Source organism: Symphalangus syndactylus, chromosome 14 (assembly GCF_028878055.3).
Source record: "Symphalangus syndactylus isolate Jambi chromosome 14, NHGRI_mSymSyn1-v2.1_pri, whole genome shotgun sequence".
In the NCBI taxonomy this organism is placed as follows: Eukaryota; Metazoa; Chordata; class Mammalia; order Primates; family Hylobatidae; genus Symphalangus; species Symphalangus syndactylus.
The window spans coordinates 43,285,168-43,301,002 of NC_072436.2; the positions used below are offsets into that span (position 1 = coordinate 43,285,168).

General features: G+C 36.3%; 1 protein-coding gene across 5 annotated transcripts in view; it reads right to left on the bottom strand.

Moving 5' to 3' along the window:
* GCC2 (GRIP and coiled-coil domain containing 2) overlaps positions 1-15,835 on the bottom strand; it is a 63,151-nt gene that overhangs the window by 25,708 nt on the left and 21,608 nt on the right. For all 5 annotated transcript variants that reach the window (XR_008651048.2, XM_055243856.2, XM_055243858.2 and 2 more), the window contains 8 exons: positions 14,372-14,476; positions 11,348-13,819; positions 10,562-10,634; positions 7,837-7,937; positions 7,619-7,717; positions 1,427-1,546; positions 792-956; positions 66-170 (listed from right to left, as the gene is read on the bottom strand). Coding sequence is in view for 4 of the 5 variants with exons in the window: in XM_055243856.2 (XP_055099831.1) it covers positions 66-170; positions 792-956; positions 1,427-1,546; positions 7,619-7,717; positions 7,837-7,937; positions 10,562-10,634; positions 11,348-13,819; positions 14,372-14,476 (3,240 nt within the window). In the remaining variant the exon portion in view is untranslated. The remainder of the gene's footprint in view (positions 1-65; positions 171-791; positions 957-1,426; positions 1,547-7,618; positions 7,718-7,836; positions 7,938-10,561; positions 10,635-11,347; positions 13,820-14,371; positions 14,477-15,835) is intronic.

Below are 15,835 nucleotides of genomic sequence, written 5' to 3' on the forward strand. Positions count from 1 at the left end.
AACAGAACAACAAAACAGAACAATGTGAATATTACATCAATTTTGATTCTAGTGTTTTATTTTACCTTTTTAACCAGCTCCAATTCTTGCATGGTTTTCTGAAGCTGTTTCTTTTCCTTTTGAAGTTGTACCTGAAGTTCTTCAAGTTCATTTACAGTAGTGGCATGTTCCTGAAATTAAAAATAAAAACAACTCACACAACCCAACTAACATTAAAAAGGTATTTTTAAGGGGCTTTAAAATAAATCTGACAGCTGGGCGTGGTGGCTCACACCTGTAATCCCAGCACTTTGGGAGGCTGAGGCGGGTGGATCACAAGGTCAGGAGATTGAGACCATCCTGGCTAACACAGTGAAACCCCGTCTCTACTAAAAACACACACGAAAAATTAGCTGGGCATGGTGGTGAGTGCCTGTAATCCCAGCTACTTGGGATGCTGAGGTAGGAGAATGGCGTGAACCCAGGAGGTGGAGCTTGCAGCGAGCTGAGATTGAGCCACTGCACTCCAGCCTGGGCAACAGAGCGAGACTCCGTCTCAAAAAAAAAAAAATAAATAAATAAAATAAACCTGACATGCTAAAATACAAAAAGTTTGGTAGTATTTCAATGTTTAAAATATATACACCCCCAAATCACAGCATGGATTCTCAAATTTATGGTTGGTATTAAGGAATTAATGAACTCTGCTGTATTCATAAATGCTATTCTTTAGTAAGTCTTCCCTTCATTTAAATAATATTTTGGTAAATTCATCATATATATGTGAATCAATCTCACAGGATTGTTTTTACCTTTATCTTCTGTTCTTTCTGAAGTTTTTCAGCTTCTAATTCTTTGTCTACCATTGCTTTGGCTCTCTGGACTTCTAAAATCTGTACTTCTAATAATTTGGCATTAGACTGTAGTGTCTCAATACGAGCCAGGAGATCTTCATTATCAGAATTTATTTTTTCACACTGAAATGAGAAATGATTCATTACTATAAACATGCAGAAAACATATACAGCAGAGGAAGAATGAACAGGTACATTAATGAGAATATTGGCATAGTGTGACAAATGAAGATTTCAAAGTCCATGCTACAGAACGATAATATTAAATTAAGAATCAGTTTTAAAATCTGTCATTGAAATACTAATATGGTAAACCTTACAAGAGACCAGGTACACTGGCAGAGCAAAGAGCAGAAATGAAAAACAAACAAACTCCCAAACAAACAACCCTCTAGGGGAACTGAGATTAGAATAATAAGCAAGATAGTTGCTAGCTGTATCGTCTTATTCTTCTCTCTTAAGTGGGAAGGAGGGTAAAATAGGGGGGAATAAATTCTGTTTTTGACTATATTTTCTTTATTTTTTATGCAAAAAGTATTGAGATTAAAATATACCTGTTACAGTTTTCATTTTTGAATTTATTAAAAAATTACCTGCAAAGTCGAATTTCTTAATTGTCTTGTAAGGTCTTCAATATGATGCTCAAAATTATTAGCACGTTCTTTTTCCACATCCAGTTGCTCTGACTGCTTTTCATATTCTAATAAAAGATTCTTCAATAAAAGAAGGATTTAACTTTGGTATATTATAATGCATTCAACAGGTGAGACTTCATCATCAAGCCACCTTAAGATTCATGAGTCCATTCTGGATGCTTAAAATATTTACCCAAGTTGAACAGAATACCTAACTGGCATTAGGTAATAAAATTAGCACATTTTGGATAACTTTTAGTATTGGAGGGTGGGGGAAATATATGAAAGGAGAAGAAAATTTTAAATATAAACCATATAATAGCTCCAAGGTTAAATATTCTACTCATTAACAAATATGAACTTCTGAAATGTAAACACAATTTAAGGATAGATAAAAAGTTTAATGAACACAATTTAAGGAGAGGATAAAAAGTTTAACCTGGATACCTAACTCCACCTCAAGAATTCTGATGAGAGAAATATTCCAGGCCTGACCTTATATAAGGTAAAGGTGCTAATGAAAGAACACTGGAAGACATTCATAGATTTAGTCTCTTACACTCTGCAGTGACACTTGCAATATTTCCTGAAGAATCCAAAGCCAACTGAATTTTCTTTGATATTCCTAGTTGGCCTACTGAAGGACAGAATGATCAGACTTTTTTTTGCCACACACAAGCTAATTAGGTTATCCAACAAAATATGTAAATGAGATTCAGTTTCGAGACTGCATGTCGTTCTTTATGTTTTTTTCTCTCTCTCTCCTTCCTTATAAATCCTGTTTTTGCCTTTGTTTCTGGAAAACTTCTATTCTTCCCATAAATGTGCATGCAAAATTATTAGCAAAATGGTGTTTTAAAAAAAAATTTTAGGCCGGGCGCGGTGGCTCACGCCTGTAATCCCAGCACTTTGGGAGGCCAAGGTGGGTGGATCACGAGGTCAGGAGATCGAGACCATGGTGAAACTCTGTCTCTACTAAAAATACAAAAAATTAGCCGGGCGCAGTGGTGGGCGCCTGTAGTCCCAGCTACTCTGGAGGCTGAGGCAGGAGAATGGCATGAACCCGGGAGGCAGAGCTTGCAGTAAGCCGAGATTGTGCCACTGCACTCCAGCCTGGGCGACAGAGTGAGACTCCGTCTCAAAAAAAAAAAAAAAAAATTAACTTTTAAGTTCAGGGGTACATGTGCAGGTTTGTTATGTAGGCAAATTTGTGTCACAGGGGTTTGTTGGACAGATTATTTCACCATCCAAGTATTATGCCTAGTACCCATTAGTTATTTTTCCTGATCCTCTCCCTCCTCCTACCCCTCCACCTTCTGTTAGGCCCGTGTGTGCTGTTCCTCTGTATGTGTCCATGTGTTCTCATCATTTAGCTCCCACTTATAAGTGAGAACATGTGGTATTTAGTTTTCTGTTCCTGCATTAGTTTGCTAAGGATAGTGGCTTCCAGTTTCATCCATGTCCCTGCAAAGGATATAATCTAATTTTTTTTATGGCTGTGTAGTATTCCATGGTGTATATATACCAATTTTCTTTATCCAGTCTACCACTGACAGGCCTTTCGGTTGATTCCAGGTCTTTCCTATCATGAATAGTGCTGCAGAGAACATACACGTACATGTGTCTTTATGACACAATGACTTACATTCCTTTGGGTATATACCCAGTAATGGGATTGTTGGGTCAGATGGTATTTCTGTTTTTAGGTCTTTGAGGAATCTGTTTTCCACAATGGCTGAACTAATTTACACTCCCACCAAAAGTGTAAGTGTTCCTTTTTCTCTGCAACCTTACCAGCACCTGTTATTTTTTTGACTTTTTAATAGTAGCCATCCTGACTGATGTGAGGTGGTATCTAATTGTGGTTTTATTGCTAGCACACTGTTTATGTTTTCTTGCAAAGTTTATATTTGGAAGTTCCACTGAGATACTATGCGTAAAAGAGAAACAACATTAACTAAGAGGACTGTGAAGCCTGGCAGTGGCCTTCTTGTGGACCTGGACCTCTTGTGTCTTTGACTCACCTCCGCAGGCTTCTCTGGTGGGGTTTTTTTGTTGTTTTTTTTTTTGGAGATGGAGTCTCGCTCTGTCGCCAGGCTGGAGTGCAGTGGCACGATCTTGGCTCACTGCAGCCTTCACCTCCCGGGTTCCAATGATTCTCCTGCCTCAGCCTCCGGGGTAGTTGGGATTACAGGCATGTGCCACCACACCCGGCTAATTTTTGTGTTTTTAGTAGAGACGGGGTTTCACCATGTTGGCCAGGCTGGTCTTGAATTGACCTCAGGTGATCCGCATGCCTCAGCCTCCCAAAGTGTTGGAATTACAGGCATGAGCCACTGAGCCCAGCCTCTGCTGGGTCCTGTGTGGCATTTACGCTCTTTTGGATCGTGCTTGTGAAATCTTTTTTTTGAGACAGGGTCTTGCTCTGTTGCCCAGGCTGGAGTGCAGTGGCACAACCTCAGCTCACTGTAACCTCTGTCTCCTGGGTTCATGCGATTCTCCTCCCTCAGCCTCCCAAGTAGCTGGGACTATAGGTGTGTGCCACTACAGCCAACTAATATTTGCAGTTTTAGTAGAGACAGGGTTTCACCATGTTGCCCAGGCTGGTCTCAAAGTCCTGAGCTCAGGCAATCTGCCTGCCTAGGTCTCCCAAAGTGCTAGGATAACAGGCATGAGCCACCACGCCTGGCTCTTGCTTCCCAGATCGGATCCTTGACTAACTCACTTTTGTTTCTAATTCTCATTTACACATGGTCAATTATTTGACTCAACTGGTGGCTGACTGTTACAATTTGAATTTTGATTTTATGGTCTGTCCATTTAGTGATTTCAGTGGCAGAAGACAAGACTTGGGAATCTACAATCTGGCATTTTTTTTTTTTTTTTTGAGACGTTGTCTCGCTCTGTCGCTAGGCTGGAGTGCAGTGGCACGATCTCAGCTCACTGCAACCTCCACCTCCCTGGTTCAAGCAATTCTCCTGCCTCAGCCACCACGTCCAGCTAATTTTTTTGTTTTTAGTAGAGATGGGGTTTCACCATGTGGGCAGACTGGTCTTGAACTCCTGACCTCAGGCAATCCTCAAGCCATGGCCTCCCAAAGTATGTTTTTCTATGTTTATTTATCTGAATCTGCTACTTCTTGGCACACAAGCATACAGAGTTGAGGTATCACTAGGGTCTTTTCTTTTCCATAGAAAGAAGATTCTGTGCTTGTTTAGTATTTGGGTAGGCTCCTCTAGAAATCAGAGATATTTATCCTCTTAGTCTCTATCTGGCCTTCTTCATTTTTACTCGTTTTTACTCATTCTGGTTCCAATTGCTGTCAACAGCTGTAAAAACTGAATTGGTATGCCAAGGCATAATAAATAATGGCTCCCTATGGGAAATTCTGATTTTAATCAACTATTATTCCTAAGGGGAGTCTTGGAACAAAAACGAATGCCATGCATACAAGAGTCTACTTTCCTTACGTAGGGTAGACACTTCTAAACATCTGAATAATTACAAATTATTGTCCCTCTAGGACTCCTGTGTTCAGATCTTTTAATAAACTGATACAAGTTATTACAAGTGATTTGAACACTGAAAAAACTAGCCAAATTAACAAACTCCAAAAATTACTCAGTATCTTTATAATGATGCATCCTAAAGAACCTAATAGAGTGTAGGTATATCTGTTTTTAAAAGTGATCAACATTCTTAAACATTTCAGCACCTCTGGTTCTACCTTAAATTCTGTCACATTTTTATATGTAAGTTTATATTACATATGAAAATATGGTAATGAAATTTGAAAATTTAAATTTATACATGACAAAGAATTAGTATACTTATATATAAAGATCTTATAAATCCATTAAAAAACCCATTTAAAATTTATATATGGGCTTCTTCACAAGACAAGTTACATGAGGAACTTGCTTCTTTACCTTTTAAGAGACCCTATAATCTATTAATTTCTTCCAAAGGTGGATCAGGCATATCAATTTCAAATAGTTAAATCTATCAATCTTTTCCTTTGTAATTCGTTAAAATACTTTAGGTAGGGGTGCAGTAATACAATCTCTGCTCACTGCAACTGCCACCTGCCAGGTTCAAGTGATTCTTGTGCCTCGGCCATCAGAGTAGGTAGGACTACAGGCGTGTGCCACCATGCCCAGCTAAATTTTGTATATTTTGTAGAGACAGGGTTTTGCTGTGTTGGCCAGGCTGATCTCAAACTCCTGGCCTCAAGTGACTCACCCACCTTGGCCTCTTAAAGTGCTGGAATTACAGGCGTAAGCAACTGCACCTGGCCTAAATTTAGTATCTAAAGTTTGAAAAAGTCTTTTGTATCCAGAAGTCAGTTAAAAGATCTAGTATTCCATTCTAGGTTTTTAAAAAATATTTTTCACAAAATTTTTTAATCCATCCAGAATACATTTTGGTATATGGAGTGAAATAAAAACCTAATTCCTTAGAAGGAATTTCTTTCTTCATTGGTTTCTGTTTCAAATTTTACTGAGATGGTATAGCTTAATTGATGAAACAATAGATCTGGAACAAGACTGCCTGAATTAAAATTTCAGCTCTGCTCTGTTACTTGTTCTGTGACCCTGAGGTCTCTTAAGAAATCTGAGTCTCTAACTTTGAGTTCCTTAATCTATTTATGCCTCAGAGTCCTCACTTGTAAAGTGTTGATGTAATATACTTGGGGGTTGTTTTGAGAATTAAGTGTATTGAGATATGTAAAGTGCTTAGAAGAGAGCCTGGCACCTGTTTGTTGTTATGCAGAAGTATCTATCTCTTCTGCTACATTAATCTGTACTATTCTTGCATCAGAATTCTACCACATTACTATAACTCTGTGATAAGTTTTAGTGTCTCTTTGAGTAGGATGTCACTTTTTTCTTTTCATTTAAAAAAAATTTAGCTGCTCTTGCTAGTTTTTTACTTAAAACTTAGAATTCTGTCAAGATCCAGCCAAAAAAAATCTAACATTTTTAATGAATTTGTCTTAGAATTTATAAACCAATCTGAGAACTGATAGTTCAAATAATAGTCATCCTATATAAGTTTTGCAGTTTTCTTCATTAAGTGCCAAAACTTCTCATTTAAGTGCTTCCTAAGATTGGATTTTATGGCTGCTGTGGGATTTTTTTTTTCATCAAATCCCGCCTGATTACCGCTCACTTTCTTCTCCCTACCCACCTTACTTTTCTACACAGTATGTATCTTCTATTTTTGTATGTTTGCCTGTTATTGCCATTGGGATTTTTTTAAGTCCTAAGAGGACAGGAACTCAGTCTATTTGGTTGACCTCCAACCTGCCTCAGAACTCAGAACTCAGTCTGCCATTTAACATTTGCTGAATGAATACCTGAAGAAATCTAGTGATGTTTATCTTGCATTCAGTGATTTTGATGTACTTTAATTTTTAATTCTTTTTAATAATACATTTTCATGTTACTAAGGTAAACAAGCATATTGCCTCCAAATAACAATGCTTCACCTTGTTTAAGCTTCAGGTTTACTCACTTGGCCAGAACAATATTAAATAATCACAGTAGGAATAGGTTATCTTTTTGTTACTGATTTTATTAGGAAATCCCAAAACAAAATTTCACTTTTATAAACAACAATTTAAAGGCACTATTTAGGCCAGGTGTGGTGGCGCATGCCTGTAATCCCAGCACTTTGGGAGGCCGAGGCAGGTGGATCACGAGGTCAGGAGTTCAAGACCAGCCTGGCCAGCATGGTGAAACCCTGTCTCTACTAAAAATACAAAAATTAGCCAGGCATGGTGGTGCGCCTGTGGTCCCAGCTACTTGGGAGGCTGTGGCAGGAGAATTGCTGGAACCTGGGGGCAGAGGGTGCAGTGAGCCAAGATTGAGCCACTGCACTCCAGCCTGGGCGACAGAGCAAGACTTTATCAAAAAAAAAAAAAAAAAAAAAAAAAAAAAAAGAAGCAAGTCACTATTTAAAGCTTAACCACTTTAAAATCTTGATATTAGGATTCTATTACATTGCACCCCAAAACAGAATAAAGATTTACTAAAAAACACAAGGTGATTGTTTTGTGGATAATAGTTTTACATTTCTACTACATTTCTTAACCTAGAAGTTATGATTACAACTTTTATAACTTGTTATTAAAATGACTATTTTTACCTTATAGCTTTCTGCTCCTTGAATGAGATCTCTCATGGAAGCAGATAACTGGTCCTTTTCTGATCGAAGACATTCAAGTTCTTCCTTTACAGTCTGGGTCTGTTTTAAACACAAGTAAAATTAAAAGAGGCTTTTTTTTTTTTTTTAATGGATAGAAAAACTCTTGATTTTTAAAAATGTAAGATTCCTGAATCTTACATTTTTTAAAGTCAGCTCACCTCTTTTCTGCTGGAATCTAGTTCTTTCTTTGCCTTTACGGCAACTAATTTTATCTTATTTATTTTCTCCTCCTTTTCTTTGCATTCTTTTTCCAGATTTTCTAAAAGTAGAAAATAAATGGATTACATACGAACTCAAAAGGAAAAAATTCAAATTACTTGCTTATTTTAGCCCTAGATTATTTGAGAGCACAAAATTGGTAATTTGATATTAAAATAAGCAGTAAAAACAGTAATATCATTTTTTAAAGTGGAAGCTTATTCGTTATGTGAGGCAAACAATGTAAAAAGTTTCCGTTGTCTTTAATCCTCCAAAATAGTCCACTTTTTTCTAGCCGTTTCATATGTTTCTAGGAATTAGAGGCTTTCAGGACTTCTTTCTCATTAGATTTCCTGGAAATGCAGGTATGCTAGGACTTTAGTTGATAGTGTGCAAATTAGGATCAAGTACTGGAGATATCAGATGCAGATCAACATTTATGCTCCATAGGTGCACTCTTCCTCTTGGCTGGTGGGTCTGATTTTCACAACTAAACCTGTAATATGTTTTACCTACCCAATATTGATCTTTCTGTTAACTTCTTTAGCTTGAACTCCTGAGTTCAGGACTTCTTGGTATTTTTTTCTAAAAATTCAGTTATGATCTGAATTTCTGTCCTGGCCTATTAATTTACTTGCACTGGTGCCTTCCCTCTGGCTGCCATACTGAAGTGTCTGTGTGTGGAACAAAGGCCAATTGTTCCACATCTGCATTTCATCTTATGTCTCCTTACCTACTCAAGCATCAGAGCAACAATTCTCCCTCCTTCTTCTGCAGCAATAATTTTCCCCTTTCTAGTCGATTTTTTCCCAATATTTTATAAACATGCAACAAGAAAAATTATCATCAAGAAATTAAGGCCAGGAACAAATAGTGAAAGCAGTTAAAGAGGGTAGGGGACAGGTGAAACATCTCAAACATGCTGTTATTCTTCCCATAAAATAAAAAATTAAACTACACTGCCCCTCTAAAATAAAAAAATTAAACCACATGGTCCCTCTAGTTTTGTCCCATCGCCTTTTTTTCCCCTATAGCAAATCCCTTGAAAAGAGTTGTCTATATATGCTCTCAAACATTGCCTCCCCCATTTTTTTCTAGAACCAACTGCAATCAAGCTTTGGTTCCAGCATGTCATGGACACTGACCTCTATGTTGCTTAAGGCAGTGGTCAGTTCTCAGTACTCATTTGATACATCAGCAGCACTAGCAATGGCTAGCTTTTTCCCTCTTGAAGCACTTCTTTCACTTCCATGTCACTTGCCTTAGCTTTTAAGATACTTTATGTTCCAGGTTTTTCTACCTTACTAGCTGTTCCTTCTCAATTTCCTGTGTTGTCTGTCTTCTCTATCTTTACATGAATGGAGAACTGTCTCTGGTCTCCATCTTTTGGCTATACTCCCTTGGTAATTTCAATCTCCCGGCTTTTTTTTTTTTTTTTTTTTTGAGACGGGGTCTTGCTGTGTCACCCAGGCTGGAAGGCAGTGGCGTGATCTCGGCTCACTGCAAGCTCTGCCTCCCAGGTTCACGCCATTCTCCTGCCTCAGCCTCCTGAGTAGCTGTGACTAGTCACCCACCACAACGCCCGGCTAATTTTTTTTTTTTGATTTTTAGTAGAGACAGGTTTCACCGTGTTAGCTAGGATGGTCTCAATCTCCTGACCTTATGATCTGCCCACTTAGGCCTCCCAAAGTGCTGGGATTACAGGTGTGAGCCACCACACTCGGCCTCTCCTGGCTTTTAATGCCCACTCTTTAATTACAAGTATTTATCTCTAGCTTAGCTCTCTCCCCTTAACTCCAGATTTGCATAGCATTCTAACATCTCTACTTGGACTGGTATTTAAACTTATTTCTAAAACTGAACATCCCAATCTGCCCCAATCACCCATTATAGACAACTGGGAGTCATTCTAAACTCTTCAACTTCCCTTACCCTAATCTAATAGGGCACTAAATTCAGGGATCACTGGCACATTACATACTTCTAAGTCTTTGTTTCCTGATTCTTATATGGGAATAAAAGAGCTATCCTATAAAGTTACTGTGAGGAATAAACGGATAAGATAAAGTCCTAACTCCTCTACATATCAATCATACTAGTGTGTTTATGATCAGGCTCCTACCTCTCCAGGAACTTCCTAGTACGTGCCTTGATGTATGCTATATGTCAACCCACAAGCACCTGCTCTTCCTTCTTCCTAGAATACTTTTCTTCCTGTGTAAAATTTCTCATTCTTCAAGGCTTGGCTGAAAACCCTATTCTATGCTGCTTTTCTTAACTCAAAACAGTGTTAAGTTCCTATGCTGTTAGTACTGTATCTTGTCCACACCTCAAACAACAGTGAGATCTTTGAGCACATGGTCTGTACCTCAACCACTTTTCTATCACCAGTGTCTAGAATGGTTGGGCATTTAAATAAAGTTTGCTAAATGAATGAAAAATCCAAAATAAATCAGGAAGCCATTTATAAATCACACCAATCTTGCTTGGGTTAAACAATAGAAAGTAACACTTTTGAAAGAGAAGGCAAACAGGTGTTAGAGGGGCAAGAATGTGAGCTCGAGGAAAAGACAGCTACGAACTGTGTTTTTAACAAGTCGTTATTTGGCTACTATATTTCCCAATCTATTCTAACACTAACAAGAATCTAATTAATTGTGACAACATCTGTAAAACCATAGTTACCTATTTTTTCTTCCAACTCTTTTACTGAAGACAGAGGATCATTTTTTACAGAAGGTGATTTCTCTAAGGAATCCTAGATTTTACAGGGGGGGAAAAAACACAAAACAAAACAAAAAGCAGAATCAGAATTCATTTTCCATAATGAACTGGCCATCATGTTAAGCATAAGAAAATCATTATCAAAGATAATTCCTACAAAAAGCAATTTGGTCAACAGATTTTCCCTTGTTAGACCAGAAAATTAATACTGACCTTACTATGCATATGGCATTTACTATTAAAAAAAAAAAGCAGTAACCAAGGCCAAGATAAACAACCTGATACATTAAATACATGTGTAATAAGCAAAAGATTAAACGATTTTTAATCTTTAATTTTTAAAGAAAACCCTAAAATTTTAGCAATACCACCACAGCTCACTCTCTTGCTTAAAAGTGCTCTTTACAAAAAATAACTAAGCATATCACACAAGAATGAAACTCAAGTTTTTTCATGTTTAGTTGTTTTGCTGGCGACTAATAAACTTCTGACCAAGACATTTAAACCCCTAAACATTTAATCTTCTACAAACTCAAGATTTAAAAATTATCTAAAACTCCCCAAAAATAAATGTAATAAACTGGACATACAACATGGAAATGTCTAATGCACTTTTCAGAAAGTTGCCACTTGAGCTTAAATGGTAAAAATTTACTTTTGACGTCAAGGTGTAAAAATGTTTAACGTATGTATTTTAGAGTTGAACTAAGAATTTATTTGAAACAATAGAATTCAAATGAATGGTACCTTTAATAGTGTCAACTCTGCTCTCATATCTCGTAATTCTGATTCTTTTTGTTCTAGTAGTGGCTTTAGGTTTTCATGTTCCTTTATAAAACATTTTTCTTTTTCATTATGGATTTCACTTTTGCTACATGTTTGAGATACTTCTTCAACTTGAATTAAAAGATTCTGATTTTCAAGCCTTGTTTTTTCATTAGCATTCTTCATTTCTAGAAGATCAGACTGCAGGGCCTCTTTTTCTGACTGTATTTCTTTTAACTCTTTCCTTAAGAGAATTTTCTCTTGCTCATAGTCTCTCAGTAAAGACTTAAGTTCTTCACACTTAACTACACTCTCTTCTTGAAGGCACTTATTCTCTTTTTCTAACTCTAATACTTTTTCATCATGCTGAAAATCCAGGTTGCATTTTTCCTCATTTATTTTTGCCAAGGATTCACCGACTGCCTGCAGGACATTAACAACATCTTTCTCTTCACTGTCTTCTGAAACTTCTGACCCCATTTCTTTAAGAAAACCATACAACTGAGTTTTGACAAATAACTTCTGAACTTGCTCATTTTCAAGCAGTTTATTTAAATTATCTCGCTCTTCAACCATTAACTGAAGTTTCTTTTCTAATTCAGTAATATGTTCTTCAAGGATAACATCTTCTTTTTGAGACAGAAAAACTTCCAAATCCCTACTCAACTGTTTTTTTTCTGAACTGAGTTTATTGTTTTCCTCATAAAGAGACTTCACTTCAGCTGACAATACTTCTTTGTCTTCAGAGAGAACTTTCATTTGAACCATAAGTTTTTCTAGTTTTTGGTCATTTTGATGCTTTTCTTTTAAAGTCTCCTCTAGTCCTCCTGTTAATTCATTTACCTTTTGTTCTAGTACACTGTTGTACTGGGTTGTTTGCTCTACTTTCTTCTCAAGTTCAAGAATCAATCTTTCTTCCCTTTCACATTTCTTATGGAAATTATCCATTTCTTCATCGGAGTTTTTCAGTTTATTTAGAAAATCATCTTTTTCCTCAGTAAGAGAATTTATCTTTGCTTCTAATTCTTTTAACATGGTATCTCTTTGACTGAGACTAAGTAAGTATACTCCATTCTTTTCTTGAAGGTTCTTTATGGTATTTTCAAGTTCTGGTACCAATTCTTGTTGAGATAGTAACTTTTCATTTTCTCCCTGGAGGCGATTCACAGTTTCGAGAAGGGCATCTTTTTCAGTAAAAGCAGTTCTGAGCTTCTGCTGCAGTTCATGAACATCAGATGCTTGCTGTTGCTTCATTGATTCAAACTCTTGACTTATTTTTCCAGCAGATTCCCCCAGTTCTGTTTGTAAAATTTCCATAATCTCTCGTAAACTCTCATAATTTAAAATTGCTTCTTGCTTTTCTTGCTGTAGGTTTTCACACTGTTCCTTAAGACCCTGTATTTCAAACATTAATGTTAATTTTTCTTTTTCTGAATCTGACAAAAACCTCTCATTTAGTTCTGATATTTCTTTTTGATGTTGTTCCTTAAGATTCTGTACTTCTTTGTTATGCTGTTCTACAGTACAGCAAAACTGTTTATTTAAACCTGCTAGCTCAGATTTTAATTTTTCAATTACACAGCCCTGTTCTTCTTTAGCTAGTAATAATTCATTAATTTTAAACTCTAAGTCTTCCCGTTCATGAAAAAACTCATCCTTTATATGTTGAGCATCCATTTCAAGTTTTAACTTAAGATTATTCATATAAGTTACCTCATCTTTTAAGATACTATGTTGAGATTCAAGTTCTTTTAAGGTATCTTCTAAGTGTTTGACTTTTTCATTTACTACTTGTTCTACAAATGTATTTTCTTGTGAGAGAATAGAACATATCTGATTGTCTTGGTTTGCATTTGAGGTGGCTTTCCGTAAATTTTCTAACTCACATTCATATTTCTCCTGGATGTTCTTTTCACTTGCCTCACATTGTTTTACTAAGTTCTCTTTTAGCTCGTTCAACTTATTTATCTCTGCTTCATGTTCCTTAGCTGATGCTTCAATCTGGCACATCAATTCCTTCACCTCTTCTCGGTGTATAGCTTTCAACTGTAAAAGCTCTTCCTGCAAACTATTAATATTTTTTTGGTAATGCTGAGAATTAGCCTCAATGATATTTTGGAGTTGAGTAACTGTTTCCTTCTTTTCATCAGTGGTAGCGTCTAATTGCTTTTGCAGATATAAAATTTGCTCCTCAAAGGCTGGCCTAATTTTCTCAATCTCTTCTTGTAGTTTTTTAACATTATCTTCAGAGTTGTTCTGAAATTTAAGTTGTTCTGAAAGTTCTAATTGCATATTCATTGCTTCTTCCAGTTCCTTTTGTAAGTTAGCTTTGTCTTCACTGTATTTGGAACGTACTGCCATCAACTCATTTTTCAAATTTTCAATTTCTTTCACATAGTTTATATGTGATTGTTCCAACTCCTTATGTGCATCTCCCATCTTAGTTACAGAATCCTATTACAAAAAATAAGCACACATAAATTATTTAAGACAAAAGGAGCCTCTGACCTTAGGAAAAATATTAGCCACAAGCTAAGCAGAGAGAAAAGTAAATGAGCAGAAATGTATTTGGAGAAACATGATACTGATATTCCAATAACTCTCTTAGGTGCTGCCTATCTAAAGTATGACAATATATATCTACAATTTTAAATCTATTACTGAAATTAGCCCAGACATAACAGGCAAGAAATAGAAGCATGCCTCTGAATATCCTAGAACTAAAGAGATAATGGTATTTAGTCATGTGTGAAAATCAACTTACTTTTTTTCGCTTTTATTAAAGAATGGCCTTATAGCTATAAAAAAGATGATGCAACAAGTAAATGTCACCTCTGTTGCTGTATAGTTAGGTGATTCAGTTATTTTTCTTTTAAAATCTCAATCTCAGTTTGTTTATATTATAAAATATTAATCAGATTAGATGCTTTTTAAAGTCTTACCTCTAAAATTAATGACACTATGTAAGTTAATAAAAAAGAACAGAACACTAAAATATTGACTTACCTCAACCTCTAGCTTCATTTTTATATTTTCCTTTTTCAGAGAAAGACACTGTTGCTCAGTCTCTGCTTTTTCCAGAAGAATAGCATCCAGACGTTCAGTTAATGCCTATTTTAGAACAGGATTTATTTGCCTGAGGTTAAAAAATGGTGGATTGACCACATGCGTAATTATCTCCTGACCTTTTCAAAACACACTGAAGTGAGAATAAGAGATTTTAAAAGGTAGAATACATTGAGCAAAGAGAAAAGGAGAAAAGATATAAGGATAAGAGAAATTTCAGCACATTTTTGGAAAACTGAATTACGGAGGATGAACTGAATTAGAAGCAGGAAGAAAGCTATAACCTAAGGACCTGCAAAAGGAAACACATATGAGAACCTCGAAAATATTCTGCAGAACTGAAATGCTCAGAATTGGAGGCAACAGATATTGTTGAGGGGGGTGTCATGTGTGGGGCTCAAAAACTGGGGATTGGTCAACAATCTGAATAGGGACCAGAGAATAAGCAAGAAATAATCTATGCCCTTCCTCCCTCAGAGACAGGTTATTATTCTCTGCAGAAATTAAAGAGGAAATTAATGAGATGGAAAAAAAAAATAAGCCAAGAGTCAGCTCTTTTAAGACAGCTATCAAAATAGACATGTTTTAGTAAAACTGATCAAAAGACAGAAGTTCCAAAAAATAATACAATGTAAAAGGAAGCATATTTGCATAAGTCGGGGATGGTGGCTCACGCCTGTAATCCTAGCACTTTGGGAGGCAGAGGTGGGCAGATCACTTGAGGTCAGGAGTTTGAGACCAGCCTGGGCAACATGTGAAACTCTGTCTCTAACAAAAAATACAAAGAAAATTAGCTGAGTGTGGTGGTGGGTGCCTGTAGTCCCAGCTACCCTGGAGGCTAAGGCAGGAGAATTGCTTGAACTCAGGAGGTGGCGGTTGCAGTGAGCCAAGATTGCTCCACTGTACTCCAGCCTGGGTGACAGAGCAAGACTATGTGTCAAAAAAAAAAAATTATTATGAATATTTGTCAATAACAAAAACTCAATAGAAATGGATAACAATTCCCTTAAAAATAAAGCTTTACTGACTCACAAAAAATTTAAAAAGCATAATACTATATTTAAAAATCAAATAGTTAAAAATTATCCACCAAAGAAAACAGGAGGAATAGATGGTTTTTAAGGTGAGTTCTATCAAATTTTCAAGGAACAGACAGAGCATCCCAATTTCATACAAACTCGTTCAGACAAAATAAGAAGCAAGAATAATCCCCAAGTTATTCTATAAAATCAGCATAACTTTAAACCAATATCCAAGTACTTACAGAAAGGAAAAATCAAAGACCCATTTTATGACAAATCTAAGTGCAAAAATCCTAAATAAAACATTAGTACACTATCACTATTGCTAATTAACATCGTATTAAAGACCCCAGCCTATAAAATAAAGCTTTAAAAGAACAGG